This window comes from Heteronotia binoei, chromosome 8, assembly GCF_032191835.1.
Source record: "Heteronotia binoei isolate CCM8104 ecotype False Entrance Well chromosome 8, APGP_CSIRO_Hbin_v1, whole genome shotgun sequence".
Taxonomy (NCBI): Eukaryota; Metazoa; Chordata; class Lepidosauria; order Squamata; family Gekkonidae; genus Heteronotia; species Heteronotia binoei.
In genome coordinates, this window is record NC_083230.1 from 59879885 (window position 1) to 59896500 (window position 16616).

The 16616-nt window shown below is 45.4% G+C and overlaps 1 protein-coding gene and 1 non-coding gene across 4 annotated transcripts in view; both read right to left on the minus strand.

Annotated features, from left to right (window-relative positions):
* Window positions 1-1379: 1379 nt before the first annotated feature.
* LIN7A (lin-7 homolog A, crumbs cell polarity complex component) overlaps window positions 1380-16616 on the minus strand; it is a 97223-nt gene continuing 81986 nt past the window's right edge. For 2 of the 3 annotated variants that reach the window (XM_060244565.1, XM_060244567.1), the window contains exons 4-6: window positions 14928-15137; window positions 13385-13594; window positions 1380-1674 (exon numbers count right to left, since the gene is read on the minus strand). In XM_060244565.1, coding sequence (XP_060100548.1) covers window positions 13385-13594; window positions 14928-15137 — 420 coding nt within the window. In that variant the 3' untranslated portion in view covers window positions 1380-1674. The remainder of the gene's footprint in view (window positions 1675-13384; window positions 13595-14927; window positions 15138-16616) is intronic. The other variant, XM_060244566.1, reaches the window with a different exon arrangement.
* On the minus strand, window positions 13046-13112 carry TRNAS-GGA (transfer RNA serine (anticodon GGA)). Its single transcript has one exon. It is a non-coding gene; the product is annotated as a tRNA-Ser (tRNA).

The following is a 16616-nucleotide window of genomic DNA, read 5'->3' on the forward strand; positions in this document are numbered from 1 at the left end:
AAGCAATTGTGCTAGTTTTTTGTTTTCAGAGTCACTGAGAAACACTGAAAAAGGTGTCTGCAGTCCAGTCTACTAATGCAGGACTCATAATTAGTTATGTTCAACTTTCCAGTTCAAAATTGGCTTCTAAAGGTATTTGTAAACCCCCCCCCCCAAAAAAAAAAAACAACGACAAATGACAAACTGAACTATGGAATATTCCTTGGAGCAGGGTGAGGGACTTCCTGATAAAGGGGTTAATGGAAGGGTGACTGCCTCCACTTCTCTGATGATGTAAATCAGACATTAGATGTAAAGCTTCAGGGAAACTAACACTGCCCTACCAATCAGAGGTGGTTTCTTAGGGAGGCCTGCCTCTCCTTTGAGAACAAAGTTAGATAAGTGACTTGGTCCAGTCAATCTCGGAAAAAACTATGAAATAAAGAATATATTTGAAAAATAGAGAAATGCTGAGATACTTGATTATATCTACTCTCCTCCTCCAAGTTTCTGTCATTAACATTATCTCCACAACATTTGCAATATAGTAAGGATATATCCTACTTCTGGAACAAGTACATTCTGACAATATTTATATATATATTTGTATCTTATAAATATACTGTATACTCAGTTATAGATTTCTGGATAATAGCTATAGTAGATATACTAGCAATATCTATATTTAAAAATACAGTTCTAGGGTCCTCATATCTTACTACTAACAAAAGATAGAATCCAACCTGATAAATAGACTATAGGGATACATCAAGAGTAAAAAGCCAAATGCTTCTACAAATGGAATGCTCTATAAATCTATTAACAACTTTAAAGGGGAAAAATGGGAGAATTCTTATAAATGGGATTTCATATACAGCTCTACAACAATGAGATGCAAATACGTATGTAGAATGTATGAGGGAATTTCATGTGGCGACATTTAATGATGCAATTTTGCTTTACCTTATTATGCACACGCACACACACACACAGGCCTCAATCCAGTTAATGCCAGAAGATCTGCACACAAAAGGAGACATCCGCATACCTATCACTACCTGGATCAGAAATTACAGGGATGCTGTTGATCCACACTGTGTTGTTTTCATAGAGGATGCATAATTGAATGCACATCCCTATCTACATTCTAATGTAATTAATCACATACACCCCCCTTCTGTAGCATATCTAGAGCTGTACTGGGGCTGACAAACACTGGACAGTCTTCTTCTTGGCACTGGCCTGTCTTATATCTGTTTGACAAATTCCATTGAAGTACTATTATCAGGAGTGCAGAACTGGACCATTCATTCATTCATTCATTCATTCATTCATTCATTCATTCATTCATTCATTCATTCATTCATTCAGAAACCATGAATACTTGGTTTCATTTGTGTTTCTTTTCAAAACAACTTCTTAAATTTTGAAAAATCTTACCATACAACAGGATCAGGGTCAAACAACCCTTTTTTATCTTAAGACTTCAGTATACTGAAAAGCCTCATAGAGAGAGTCTATTGTGGTGTTGGCATGTCAAACAATTCTTATGGCAGTAATTCACAGTTTGCTGGTGAGTGCAATTGTGGTATTGCCGGTGCTGCTGCTGCTTCACTCTATGTTGGAATATGAAGCACAGCTTTGCTGTGAAGTTGCTGAATTCTTGATCTTTAGAATTTCTTTCTGGAGAATAATCTATAGCAAAACAAAATAAAGTTTCAGGCACAGCAAGGAATGTTAAGGAATTGGCACCATGATTTCCTATGCATGTTTATTTAGAAGGGAAGTCCCACAGAGTTAAACTTCTAAATATCTATAGGACTGCATCCTTTCCCTTTTACATTTACTTTCTTCTCTCCCCGCCAGATGCCCCCCAGTTTGCCAGAGGGGCTTGGGTGATAATTTTGTGTGTAACAGGAGCAGTTACTAAAATAAGGCCATTCATAGTCCTAGAGCCATTCATGAAGGACCTGGAGCCAATTGTCAGTGCTTTTGTTTTGTTCCTGGCAAGTGTAAGAAAGCTGTATAGGTCTGCCCTTATACACCAACTGGAGGATGCTGGGTTAGCTGCCATGGTGACAACCTATTGTTCCATACACAGAGAAATCAAGGCAACTCTTACTGAAATCAGTGGAACTATTTAAATGTGACCAAGTCACCAATATTCTTGAATTTCAAATAAGATACAGAGTTCAAAAACTTCACTTGGGGCTGACAGCGCAATTGTATTGCACAAAATATTACCAGCTTGTCAGACATCAAACAAGAGTTTGCAAGGACTGCCTATCATGGCAAACTATGATTTAGAATCTATAGCCCCAGTAATTAGATTTGAGCCTGCAGAACTGGAGGGAAGATGTGAATCATAAGCAGAGCCATGCAAATAAGCAGTGCAATCAATAAGGCTTGGCTTAGTTTCTGAAATTAAATTGAAGGGGAAAACTGTTTGGGAAGGAAACTATTGCCATGCCAGACAGCTGAAAGAATGAACCAGCTTGCTGGTCTCAGCAAACAACATTATCAATGTACAGTTCTGATTTTCTGATGAATACAGCAAAGCATAAACTGAAGCTATGTAACAGGTTCATATAAAAACAATCCAGGGACAGAAATGGCAGCTGTGAATATTTTCCTAAACCTAAGTGGACAAGCAAGTAATGATGCACGAAGCTGCCTTATACTGACCATTGCTCTATCAAGGTCAGTGTTGTATACTTTGACTGGCAGTGGCTCGCTGAGATTTTTGATCAAGGTCTTCACATCACCTATTCCTTGGTCATTTTAAATGGAGATGCCTGGGACTGAATCTGGGTTCTTCCACATCCAAAGCAAATACTTTCCCAGTCAACCGTGCCCCTTGACAAATGTTTATGCCTGCTGCACTTAGCAGCATCCAGACATCAAAATAAACTGTGACATATTTATACCATGTTCTGTTCTACAGACTTTGCTTAGTCCTCCAGACATACACAGTAGACCACAGTTTATTGTGATGTCTGAATTTAGCCATTGTTAATAAACCATGTACAAACCATGGTTTAGAATCCCTGTTCATTGATTAATAATAATAATAATAATTAATTTATATCCTGCCCTCCCCGCCACAGCAGGCTCAGCGCAGCTCACAACATACAATAGACACATGATCGCAATATAAAGCATTATATCAATACAATATAGAATTCATAATGGTTGCTATTTAAAACCATTGTAATTAAAGCAATCAAAGTTAAAAACTAACATTTACAGGTGCTATGTTCTAGATGTTCTCCTCTTGTAATTTATGATGGCCGTATGTAAAATCCACATTAAGAGAAGGCCAGTTGGAAAAGGGTAGTCTTGCAGGCCCTACGGAATTGAACAAGACTCCGCAGGGCCCGCACTTCACCCGGTAGTTGGTTCCACCAGTGAGGAGCTGTGATCGAAAAGGCCCTTTCTCTTGTACTCTTCAATTTGGCCTCCTTTGGCCCGGGGATTGTCAAAAGATTTTGTGCACCTGATCTCAGCACTCTCTGGGGCACATATGGGAAGAGACGGTTCCTAAAGTAGGCAGGTCTTCGGCCATATAGGACTTTAAAGGTAATGACCAGCACTTTGTAATGAATCCGGTATACAATTGGCAGCCAGTGCAGTTCGTGCAGCCCCGGCTGTATGTGCTTCCACTTCTGGAGCCCTAGTAACAGCCTGGCTGCCGCATTCTGCACTAGCTGCAATTTCCGGGTTCGGCACAAGGGCAGCCCCATGTAGAGGGCATTACAGTAATCCAATCTTAAGGTGACCATTGCATGTATCACTGTTGCCAAGTCGTCACGCTTGGCAACTGCCTCGCCCACTTAAGGTGGAAAAAAGCAGATTTAGCAGTGGCTGCTATCTGGGCCTCCATTGACAAGGAAAGCTCCAGTAGAACCCCCAAGCTCGTGACCTTGTGCACCACTTTCAATGGCGCACTGTCAAAAACTGGAAGAGGGATTTCCCTTCCCAGACCGCCACGACCTAGGCAAAGGACCTCCGTCTTCATTGGATTCAGCTTCAACCTACTCAACCTGAGCTCACCTGCCACAGCTTGCAGCACCAAGTCCAGATTTTTTGGGACAGTCAGGCCGACCATCCATTAGTAGATAGAGCTGGGTGTCATCTGCATATTGATGACACCCAAGCCCATACCTCCGGGCAATCTGGGCAAGGAGACGCATGTAGATGTTAAATAACATCGGAGAGAGCACTGCCCCTTGTGGCACCCCACAATCTAGTGAGTGCCTCTGGGACAACTCTCCCCCAATTGCCACCCTTTGTCCCCGACCATCAAGGAAGGAGGAAAGCCATTGTTAGGCCAACCTCCGAATCCCTGCATTGGCGAAGCGGCGGATCAGTAACCGATGGTCAACCGTATCGAATGCAGCCGAGAGATCCAACAACATCAGCACTGCCACGCCGCCTTGATCCAGATGCCTCTGGAGGTCATCCACCAAGACGACCAGCGCTGTCTCCGTCCCATGACCCGGGTGAAAGCCAGACTGGTGAGGATCTAAGATGGAAGCGTCATCCAGAAAACTCTGCAACTGTAACGCTACTGCCCTCTCAATGATTTCACCCAAAAATGGTAAATTTGAGACCGGCCGATAATGTGTCAATTCGGTCGGATCTGATGTAATCTTTTTCAAGAGAGGGCGGACCACTGCCTCTTTAAGAGGTGTTGGAAAACGCCCCTCTGACAGGGATCTATTTACAATGTGCCGTATAGGACATCTAAGTTCCCTCTGGCAAGATTTAATTAGCCACGAGGGACATGGGTCCAAATCACAAGTTGTTGGGCATACAGTAGAGAGGATTCCATCAACTTCCCCCAAGCTAAGTATGTCGAAGTGATCCAGAACTGAGCCAGAAGACAGGCACGGAGCCTCGAGCTCTTGTACTGTATCCAATGTGGTGGGAAGGTCGTGGCGGAGTGACGTGATTTTATCTGCAAAAATTTTTGCAAAAGCCTCACAGCAAATCTCTAATTCCCTAGCATGTGGTCTGTCTTGAGGCAGTGTTGTAAGATTCCTAATTATCCTAAACAATTGTGCCAGGCGCGAATTTGTAGATGCAACCTTGGCCGCAAAGTAATTCTTCTTTGTGGCTTTGACTGCCATCTCATAGTACCTCATAAACTCTCTATAAGATGTTCTAGTCACTTCGTCTCAAGTACACCGCCATTGCCTCTCTAACTGTCCGAGCCCTTGTTTCAGCTGTCGCAGCTCCTGGGTATACCACGGAGTCAGCTTAACATGATGGCGCAGAGGTCATTGAGGTGTGATCTTGTTGATGGCCCTGGATAGTCGGTCATGCCAAGACTCAACTAGATCATCAAGGGAATCGCCAAGGAGCCAGGGATCCCACAGAGCCATTTGGAACCGCTCAGGGTCCATCAGACTCCGTGGGCAAGCCAAAATAGGCTCTCCGTCCAAGCGGGTTTAGGATGGAGCATCCACACAAGTCTTGAGGGCAAAGTGGTGTGACCATGGCACTGCCTCGTTAGTAATACCGTCCACCAAAACCCCAGCCGCGATCTAACATGTGCCCTGCCTGGTGAGTGGGTGTTGTAACAAATTGGGAGAGTACCAGTGTCGCCATGGATGACACTAGGTCCATCGCCTGACTGGAGGTCGCGTCATCGGCATGGACACTGAAATCACCCAGGATCAAAAACCTTGGGTACTCCAATGCCCAGGCTGTTACGGCCTCCATCAGGGATAGTAAGGCGCTGGCCGGTGTATTAGGTAGATGGTACACCAGCCAGATCGCCAACCCCTCCCCTACATCCCACGCCAGACCAGCACATTCTATACCATTGATCGTTGGGGCCGGGAGAGCCCGGAAGGGGTAATTCTCTCGTATGAATAGCACCATCCCTCCCCCCGCCAGTCCGTGACTGGTGAAAGACCGAGTATCCTAGGGGAGTCATCTGGGAGAGAGCTACAGTCTCCCCATCTCGCATCCAGGTCTCAGTCACGCAAGTCAGGTCCATATCCTGCTCAAGCAGGAACTCCCTAAGGATCGAGGTCTTATTATTTATGGACCTGGCATTACATAACACCAATGACGGAGCAATTCCACTTGACCCCTCTACCTGTCACCGTCGGGATGGGATGCAGACTGGAAGGGGGCCGAGCACTATTTTGTCTTGGTCTCCTTCCCTTATAATTCTGTCTGCTCCCACCGTCATACCTTCCCCTCCCCAAGAGCACTGGAATCCCCAGGTGGGCATCCTCTTTAATAGGCAACCTACACTCAGAAATCACTCTAAATCAGAATGTCATCACCCAGAATTCACTCTAAGCCAGAATTTCATCACCACAGATAAATTATAGTTTATTATCCTTTAGTCATAAAACTGAAGTTGCAGTGGCAAATCGCAGCATCCTGATTTGTTGCAGTCACTGGGGCTGTACTGCACCAACTGTTGGCTGACACTCTGTCTGTCGCCACTTCCCGCTACCACTGCAGCCTTCCCCATGTTCTTGTAGGATTGACTCGCAATCCTCCTCTGCCTTGCCACTGGCTGATTCTGTTCTCCCCCGCCCACTGCCAGCCCCATCAGGCAAGAACACCATCAGATGGCCACTGACCTCTGAGCGAGACAATTCTCTGCTGAAAGGTTCTCCTGGGGGCTTACTGATCACTACTGCCTCTCCTTAGGGCCCTGTTTACCTTCCTTCTTCTCATTTTTCTCTCTCACTCCTTTCTTCCTCTCTTTTTTCTACCTCACCTTCTGTTCTTTCTCATTCTTTCTGTGTATCTCTGCCTTTCAGTTTTTTTTATTTCATTCTGTCTACCTTCCTACATCTTTTCAACTGACAAAAAAGGAATGCTCATTCACAGCAGGGAGGGGCCACTTCAACTCCAGCAGATAAACAGAGGGAGCAAAAGGAAAGCTTGCAATGGCTTCCTGCCTCTTACAGGCACCAATGGAGCAGGTCTGCCTGTCAGCTGATTCATGCTACTAGCCATTTCCTCCCAGGTGTACCACAAGGAGCTATTCTCTCACCAATGATGTTTTAACATCTATATGCACCTCCTTGCCCGGATTGCTTGAGGTTTTGGGCTGGGCTGTCACCAATATGCGGATGACACCCAGCTCAATCTGTTGATGGACGGCCATTCAGACACCACTCTGGAGCATTTGACCGGGGCCTTGGAAGCCATGGCTGAATGGTTGCAACAAAGCCGGCTGAAACTCAATCCAACCAAGACGGAGGTTCTGTACCTGAACTGTGGGGGACTAGAGTTGGGCCTCCGACTCCCAACCCTGGACAGTGCATCTCTTGCGCCAGTTCAGAAGGTGAGGAGTCTGGGAGTGATACTGGATGCCTCACTTACCATGGAGGCCCAGGTCACAGCAGTTGCTCGATCTGCCTTTCACCACCTTTGGCAGGCCAGGCAGCTGGCGGCCTACCTATCCCCCCAGGATTTAGCTACTGTGATCCATGCAACGGTCACTTCCAGGTCGGATTACTGTAATTCACTCTACACAGGCTTATCGTTGTGGCTGATCCTTTACGGACAAGCATGCAGCCAGTGCTGTATCAACTGCACTGGGTACCTATTGAGTACCGGATCCGCTTCAAGGTTTTGGTACTGACATTTAAAGCCTTACGCAGTCTGGGACTAACATACCTGAGGGACTGCCTTTCCCCATATACACCCCAGAGGTTGTTGCGATTGGCTATGCAACACCTCCTGACCACCTCTGGCCCTAAGGACGTCTGACTTGCCTCAACCAGGGCCAGGGCCTCTTCAGCCCTGGCCCCTGCCTGGTGGAATCAGCTCCCTGTGGAGATCCGGGCCCTACCTGAATTACTGCCATTTCGTATGGCATGCCATTTCGTCGGAGCTGTTCCGCCGGGCCTATGATTGAGGCAGCGGGCTTCCTATTATTCCATCATTTGGCCTCCCTTGTGGTGACATCATGCTTATTACAGTGCTATCCTATTGTTATTACCATCATATAAGGTGGGTCTACAACTGGTTATTAATATGCTGTACCCTGTCCACCGGTGGTGTGTTTTATTTATTGTTTTTACTGTTAATTTTAAATTGGTGTTTTAACTTTGATATGTAGGTTTTTCTTGTTATTTTTATATGTTGTGATCTGCCTTGAGCCCATCTATGGGAAAAGGCGGAATATAAGCCTATTAAATAACATAAATAAAATAAACCTCCAGGTGCTTGGTTCCCCACATCCCCACCACTGTGAAGAAAGACTGTCCTTTTCCCATGTAGAGGCTACAGGGTTGCCAACTCCAGGTCAGGAAATTCCAGATGGCAGAGATCACCTCCCCTAGAGGTGTGTGTGTATGGGAAAATAATGCCTTCATTTGGGTGGGGGGGAAGACAGCAAGGCTGGGGTAGCACTCACCCAGAGGCCTTTAGTAGTACCTTTTCAGGTTGGTGGGAAATTCCTAAGGTATCACTGCAAGCCTCTGAGGGAGAGGCTTTTCCTCCTGGGAACCACTGTTGCCACTCTCCAGGTGAGGGCTGGAGATCACTTCAGGATCTGCCATACCCAAGTTCTTGCTGTGGAAGCTGACTGAGTGATTTTGGATCAGTCACAGACTTCCAGCCTAACCTTCTTCACAGGGTTGTTGTTCATTTCACATGGAAGGAGAGGAGAATGATGTAAACTACTTTGGTCCTCCCCCCACTGTGAAGAAAGACATATTCCTATGTAGAGGCTGCAGGGAGGGGGAAGGTGATGGAAACCTGAAGTCAGCCAGGCAGATAAAGGGAAGGAGATAGAGTTGCTTACTTCAGGTGGGGCCTGGACAGGGTGGGGTTTGAGGAGGGATAGGACCTCAGACAGGTGCAATGCCATTTCCTCTTGAGGAATCTCTGGAGATCACTCAGATTTACAATTGCTTTCTAGATGGCAGAAATCAGCTCCCCTTGAGGTGGGGGGGGGAGTCAATGCCTTCACTCAGGTGGGTGGGAAGACAGCAAAGGTGGCATTCACTCTCCCAGAGCCTCCTTCTAGAGCCCGTTGTATTTTTTTTTCACAATGGGCCTTACTCCTAGTAACACATAAGTGGGTCTGCATGAACTGGCAAGAAACTGCTCCTTCTTATGCCTGCTGACATCTATATACTAATAGCCAAATCTGTGAATAGCTAACTCTGTGGATCAGACCCACTTCTACTAAAGCAAGACTTTCCCACACACTCTGGGGAATCCCCAGGGTTGCAGAAAAATCTGAAAATAAGAAAAAAGGCTGGGGGGAGGAGTACTAAAAAATCTAAAAATTGCAGCACCACTGTTGGGGTGGGGAGAAGAATGATTTTCTCCTAACAACAGCTGGAAGAAAAAGATGGTTGGGTTGGAAGGAACCTTGGGTGCTGGTAGAGGAGTGGGGCCTACTTCAGTACCATGCCATAGCTGAGAAGTGGCTGGGACTAGAGAAGGTGGTGGGAGGCAGCTCAAGCTGAAAAAAAGGCAGCTGGATAAGATGAAGCAACCAGTTGCAGCAGTCTCCAGGGACTGAGAAATGGAGGCTGGGAGAGGCCTGGGGAAGCGGAAAAGTCCTGAAGTAACAGCAGCAGGATAGAGGAGTACCCACCAGCTGCACTGAACACAGGTGGGATGGAGAAGTCCCAAGTAAGGTGGCAATAGTGGAACATGTTGGAATGGGGGGGGAGTGCCCACCATCTGCAGTGAGAGCTGAAGCACTGCAGGGCAGTAGGAGAATCCAGGAAGATAGCAGACTTCCAGAGAACTATTAGTACTTATGGGGAGGGGACTGGACAGGCAAGGAGGTGAGGAGCCACTGCCTCATGAATTCTGGAATGTGATGGATGGGTGGGGGGAGGGAAGCAGGATAAAAGTCTGTGGGGGAGAAGGACAGGCAGCATGGGTGCAGTGAACTGGAAAAAAGAGATAGAGATAATATCAGAATGAGTATGTGTGAGTGTGTACGAGCAAAGGGCTGGCGCTACCAAGTAGGCTGCTGCCTAGGGCACTACCCGGCCACAGGGGTGGTCGGTGCCCCCTCCACCTCCCTGCACACATCACCTGAAGCAGGCCGGGGTGCCCTCGGATTGGGCTCATGCAAAGGAGCCTGCCATCTTGTGTATGTGTCTGTAAATTACACCGGGAACAAGAGGTGCACACAGGCCACCGCTCTGCTTTGCCTTTCCAATCTCTTCCCTCTAGTGCAGGGGTGGCCAACGGTAGCTCTCCAGATGTTTTTTGCTTACAACTCCCATCAGCCCCAGCCATTGGCCATGCTGGCTGGGGCTGATGGGAGTTGTAGGCAAAAAACATCTGGAGAGCTACCGTTGGCCACTCTGCTCTAATGCACTCATCACAGTGAGTGGCCATTTTGCCGCCCCTCCCTTCCTTCCTTCCTTCCTCCCCTGCTTTCCTCTCTCTCTCCCTCCCTCCCTGGCAGAAAGAGAGAGGGAGAGAGAAGGGGGCCAGCAAAAGAGGCAGAGCTGCCTGGAGGCTGATATGTATGGAGTAGGTACTTGCCATGGACTCCAGCCTCTTTATTCCCCATAAACTTGCCTCTGTGCATGCATGCAGAGAGTGCAAGGGAGGCTGAGGCAGGGGAAAGGAAGGGGGAGGAGGGGGTGAGCTGCATCTGCATCTGCTGAGGGAAGGCAGTGATGGAAGGCAGAGCCCCAGCCACAGAGCAAAGGGAGGAAGGTCCAGACTTTTTAGGGGGATGCTTTTCAGGAGTGCCCTTTGCATCTCTCCTGCCCTCTGTCACCTGGATTAACCATTTGCAGGCAGGGGTCCAGAAGGGAAATGCTGTTTGCTCCAAAGAGTCTTTTTAGACCAGAGAGCTAGAGAGGGAAGGAAGGAGGGAGAGAAAGGGAAAGATAAGGTGGCACGCTGGCAAGACTCCCGCTTGCACGGAAATGATCCCCAACCCATAAGTTAACAAGGAAGATCTGGCAGGTTATGCCTCCCGGCCCCAAGCCCATCTGGCCCTCTCAGAGGAATGGAACCTAGGAAGCACATGGAAATATGCTACTTAAAAGCAAACTCTGAGGATGATTAATTCTCACTCCAGTGGAGGAGTTTCCAACTGGTTGTTTCAGATGTCTCCTGAGGTGCTGGGAAGGGTAATGGGCAAGCCCTCCAAGGGTGTGTGTGAGCCACAACTTCCTGCTGGGCAGGTGACTGCAGACAAGTGTGTTTTGTACAAATGAAAACATCGGTGCAACCAGTTTGCAGCCCCCTCCCAAACAACACACACATATGCACTTGCCAACTATTTTAGCTTCTTTGCAAGGATTTCTTGATTTAATGACACTTTGCATGTGTCTGTATGGTGGGGCAGTTGGGCGGCAGGGCAGGAAGTCAGGGCGGGGGGCTGTCAGTGGAGGGGGAGGCAAGTGGGGTTAGATGGGAATCACCTAGGGCACCAAAAAGTCTGGCTCTGGCCCTCTGTGTGTGTGTATGAGGGAAAGATAGAAGCCATGTGTAGTGCCAGGACTTATGTTTTAGCTTGTCTGCCTAAGTCCATGCAGGAGCTTCTGTTTACACTTAACAGTGATAACAGCCAGCTGAACAGCATTAGACCTTGGCTAGTAATTAGTGGCTCTCTGTGATGGTTAAAGGAGATTTTTCTTCCTTGTGGAGCATGCTTGCTTGCCTGCTTGCTTACTAACTTGTTTGCTTAGGTAGGTGTTTTGTGCGGCCTTAGGGCCACTGAACTGAATGTTTTGGAATCCTGGAAGACTCTGCCGGACAGTCCCAGAAGGGCTGTTGCCCTGTGAAGCTCTGGACTTTTAACTGTCTACAACTGGCTTGTTGCCAAAGTGATTTAGTTAGTTATAAAATATTTTTCATTTTCTTTACACTATGCATTGTGGGATGCTTACCCAGAATAAATCTTGTTTGAACTTTTGTTCTGGTGTTGGTGTTCGTGGCTTGCAGAAGGGACCAGTTGCCTTTCGGCCTTACCAAAGAGTGCTCCTAAGAGAGCGTATGAATACCTTAAATATCTCCCTGTTAATTGAGAGATCATTGACCCTTCTAAAAGGAACAGGGTGGAGTGGGCCCTGGAAAAATACCCAGTCTGGTGGCAGCTTATGTGGGGGAAGGTAGCAGAGCGCTGCCATCCTCTTTGGAAAAAATTCTAAAGGGCCCTATTAGCAGGTTCCCAAGACTGGCCTCCTTGCAGAGAGCTGGGAGATGTGCTAGAGGGGCTCAACAGGGCTCTACACCATGGTTGAAATGGGAAAAAAGAGACAAAAAATAGAGAAAGAATGATAGTAGGGAGGGGTGTGTATGACAGTAGCGATTGCTGAAGTGGTAAAAGAGAGATAGAAAAACAGAGAGAAGGAATGACAATGGCATAGCTGAAATGGAAAGAGACAGAAGCAGAGAGAAGGATGACAGTAGAGAGAGCTAAAAAGGAGACAGAAACAGACAAAGAATGTCAGCAGCAGAGTGAGGTGTGGCGAGGAATGACAGCAGCCATGGCTGAATTGGAAGAAAACAGATAGAAACAGTGAGATAGCTTGACAGAAGCTGCAAGTATTAGGATTCCCCTCATGTGAGTATTGTGGGTCCCTGCTTGTACTACCTAATTCTCTCTTGTTTAAATTAATGTTAAACCTGTTGCCATTCCACACAATCTCTTTTAGTGAGCCAGTGTGCTGTATTGGTTATAATGTCAGACTAGGATGTATGAAAACCAAATTCAAAATCTCAGTCTGCCATGGAAGCTTGCTGGTGACCTTAGGCCAGACACTCTCTCTCAGCCTAACCTCCTTTACAGAATTGCTGTATGGATAACATGGAGGAAGAGAAAACAAAGTTGTTAAGTCATACTGAGGTCTTATTGGGGAGAAAAATGGTGCATATGTATACAAATAATTTTCAGAATGAAACATTTTAACTCTAAATGTGTTGATATTATTTCACTGTTCACCCTTCTTTCTTTTATGAACATATGAAGCTGCCTTATACTGAATCAGACCCTTGGTCCATCAAAGTCAGTATTGTCTACTCAGACTGGCAGCGGCTCTCCAGGGTCTCAAGCTGAGGTTTTTCACACCTATTTGCCTGGACCCTTTTTTGGAGATGCCAGGGATTGAACCTGGGACCTTCTGCTTTCCAAGCAGATGCTCTACCACTGAGCCACCGTCCCTTTTATGTCTTGTATCTACTAGACTGTGGGTCCACTGCACTAGGAGGTACTTTACTAGCATGATTCTTGACAAAGGGATCCTCCCCTCAACTATGTGGGTATAAAATGAGGATGTTACCAGGAACCACCAGGGAAGCTCCCATGGAATGGCAGTAACCACCCTACTGTTAAGAACATATGAAGCAGCCCTGAGCATTCCAAATGCTCTTGATGTGCCCATGTCCTTTTAAAGGGCAGGCTCAAAGCAAGACCAATGAACACTCTCACCTACGACATATGATTTTGCTGTGCATTTTGCTGCTGTTGCTGCTGAATTAGCAACTGTTGCTGCTGTCTGCGTCGTGCTGTCCTCAGTTTCTCAAAACGAGCCTCCATTTCTTCTAAGACTTTGGGGGTGTAGCGTACCACCAGCTTGACGCTGTCCTTAGCAGCCTTCAGAAGCTCTACAGCCTTTTCATGGTGTTCTCCTTCCACACTCTGGACACAAAAACAGGAATGAAAGTTTAAAACTGCAAGCAGGAAGCTCTTGAGCTGCTGTGAGGTTTTGGGTTAGGAGACTTTCTTGATCCTTCTCCCCCTCTGACTGCAGCTCTTCATAGGCTGAGAAAGAGGGAATTTTTAAATTTAAAAATCAACGGATAGTAACATATTAAAAACTGAAGAAAAACAGACATTGGCCCTTACAGAAGCCTTAATTATCATGGACAAACTACAACGGCATCAAAAAATGACAAATACTGACTATGACTAAATGCATTTTTGCCAAGATAAAGAATAGTGGTGTTGGCTGCTGGCTTTACAGAATTTTTCAGACCAAGTGAGAGAGGCACACAATTGATCAAACCATTGTTATAGGAACAAGCGTACCTTACCATGGCTGTGCCAGTATTAAGAATGAGGTTAATGATTAAAATTCTATCCCTTGAGAATAGACAGTAATTATCAGAATGACTTTATCTTGGTCATAGATGCAGGTGCGTAGTTATGTTGGTCAGAAGCAGCAGAACAAAGTTCTGCACATGTCACCTTATACCCAGAATAAAACTTTTTGGGGGGTCTTACAGGTGCCACTGGACTCAAGCTTTTATCTTGGTCAGTTTATGATTAATGAATGGTATACTATTATGTCAGGAGCTATGTTGTAATGTTATTGGTTTGAGCACTAGGGAAGACCAATTTAGGTTGAAATGCATTTGGTCAAAGTCAGTATTTGTCATGTTTGGATGTCATTATAGATTGTCAAAGATAACTGAGACCAATAGCTGTTATTAATCAAATGCATAATAAATTCATGGTTTTTCATATATGTGTTAATATCTGTTATTTTTTTAAATTCACAGACAGTATTATTTAGCCTATATGTTTATGTTTTCTTAACCTTTAGGTACTTAACTCAATAGAACTGAATGTAACACTGAGACAGAAAACACAATTCCAGTAGCATGGAAATGATCAGGGAGTGCCGTAGACTTCTGAGCTAAAATGATGCCCTCCTACTATAAAAGCAGGGTGCCAAAGATCCAGGATTCTTGTATCACAAATGAAACATAACACATAAAATCAGCCTTGCACAGGAACTCCAAAAGCAGTATTTGACTGTAAGTTCCACTGCCTTCAATGGGATTTGCTGCCAACAAAGACGTGCAAAGGTGCAGAAGATCACTTTAAAATACAGCTATGATCCTAAGCACTGCCTTTTGAAGTGCTTTACTTTGGAAGACATTCTAGGTACTTCAGATGTACCTGTGGTCAAAAGACATCCGAACCAGTAAGACTCACAAAACCAGATCAGTGAAGTGTATACACATACCACTCCATTAACAGAAAGCAGCTGGTCTCCACGTTTGAGTCCTCCGTGCCTTTCTGCTACTCCTCCAGGAATTATGCGAGAAATGTAAATAGGAGAATTTTGTTCTTTTCCCCCCATCACATTAAAACCAAGGCCTTCATCAGTCTTTGGCAGTTCTACCACTCGAGGGTGTGAATGGCCTTCACTTGCTGCAAAGGCAGCTACTGTTGCCTAGAAGGAAACAAGATATTTAGCAATACAGACTGTAGAATAAGAAGTACATGTGTTGATTTTGTCTGACAGGTTTGTTCACACAAAGCCATATTTTGTATTTCTTATGCTTTGTTTACAAATATTACATCACCTCTTTTGATTAAAAAGTGTAGCTATATACAAGTTAGATAATGTGTGCTCCACGCCTTCATGCCCAGTTATGTTCTAGCTGAGTAATTATGATGCCTAAATCCTGATGTGCAAAGAGTTCAGGCACATGTGGGTGTCCCTTCACATTAATGTGTTCCCTGTATAGAAAAGGAATAGCAGCTCAAATTGGCTCCTTGCACTGGGGCAGCCTTTCCAGGCAATGGAACTCCATATGCACATTTGTGCTTCATACCTAATAGCAATTTCCAGAGGGGAGTGAAATTTTTCCTATATTCTCTAGATCAACGGTAGCCCTCCAGATGTTTCTTGCCTACGACTCCCATCAGCCCCAGCCAGCATGGCCAATGGCTGGGGCTGATGGGAGTTGTAGGCAAAAAAATATCTGGAGAGCTACCATTGGCCACCCCTGCTCTAGACTGTGACCTCCTTGCAACACTCACATATTTATGGATGTAAATGTTTACTGACTGCTGTGAAAAAAAGAAGAAAATTTCTAGTTAATTTTCTAGTTAATTTATTTCTAGTTTATTTCTAGTTAATTTTCATGGAAAGCACATGGATTTTTAAATAATGTTTGATTCATTTTCTGAACTCTGCAGCTTCTAATATACACATGGAGCTCCATGCCAGCAAAGACATGCATCACTGATGAGGAATACATGTAACATTTCCCTTGTGTGTATTGGAAAAACTGGACTCGGTCTCAGTGAGTAACTGTGCAATGTGAAGCAAAGCTGAATCTGTGTAACTCTGGTTAGCACTGCGCTGTTTAGTAAATCGTTTGACCATGGAAATGTAATAACTTTGGGTGACTGAATTTTAGTTAATCTTTCACCATAACAATGGGTGAAATAAGGCAGCAAATGTGGGCTGCATTCTTCGTTTAAAAAACTGGAGGCATATCTTAATTTTTAAAAACAAACCAGTAGCTTGTATTATAGAAATAACGGAGAAAAAACTTGCATGTGTGCAAAATGCCATCCAGTCACAGCCCACTTATGGCAGCCCTTCCTAGCAGCCCTTTTCAAGGCATGAGATGTTCAGAGGTGGTTTGCCATTGCCTGCCTCTGCATACCATCTCTGGACTTCCTTAGTGGTCTCCCATCCAAGAACTAACAAGGGCCAACCCTGCTTGGTTTCTGAGATCTGATGAGATCAGGCTAGCCTGGATCATCCAGCTCAGGGCTGCAGAAAAAAATAGCAACTGCTTATTAGTGTGTGATATATTTTTGTGTATTGCTGACTATAAATAAAGGGCTGGTATAGCCAAAGTCCCACTGATTTCAGTAGGAGAGACTCAAGGACATACTTAGCTTCCCAAGTGAA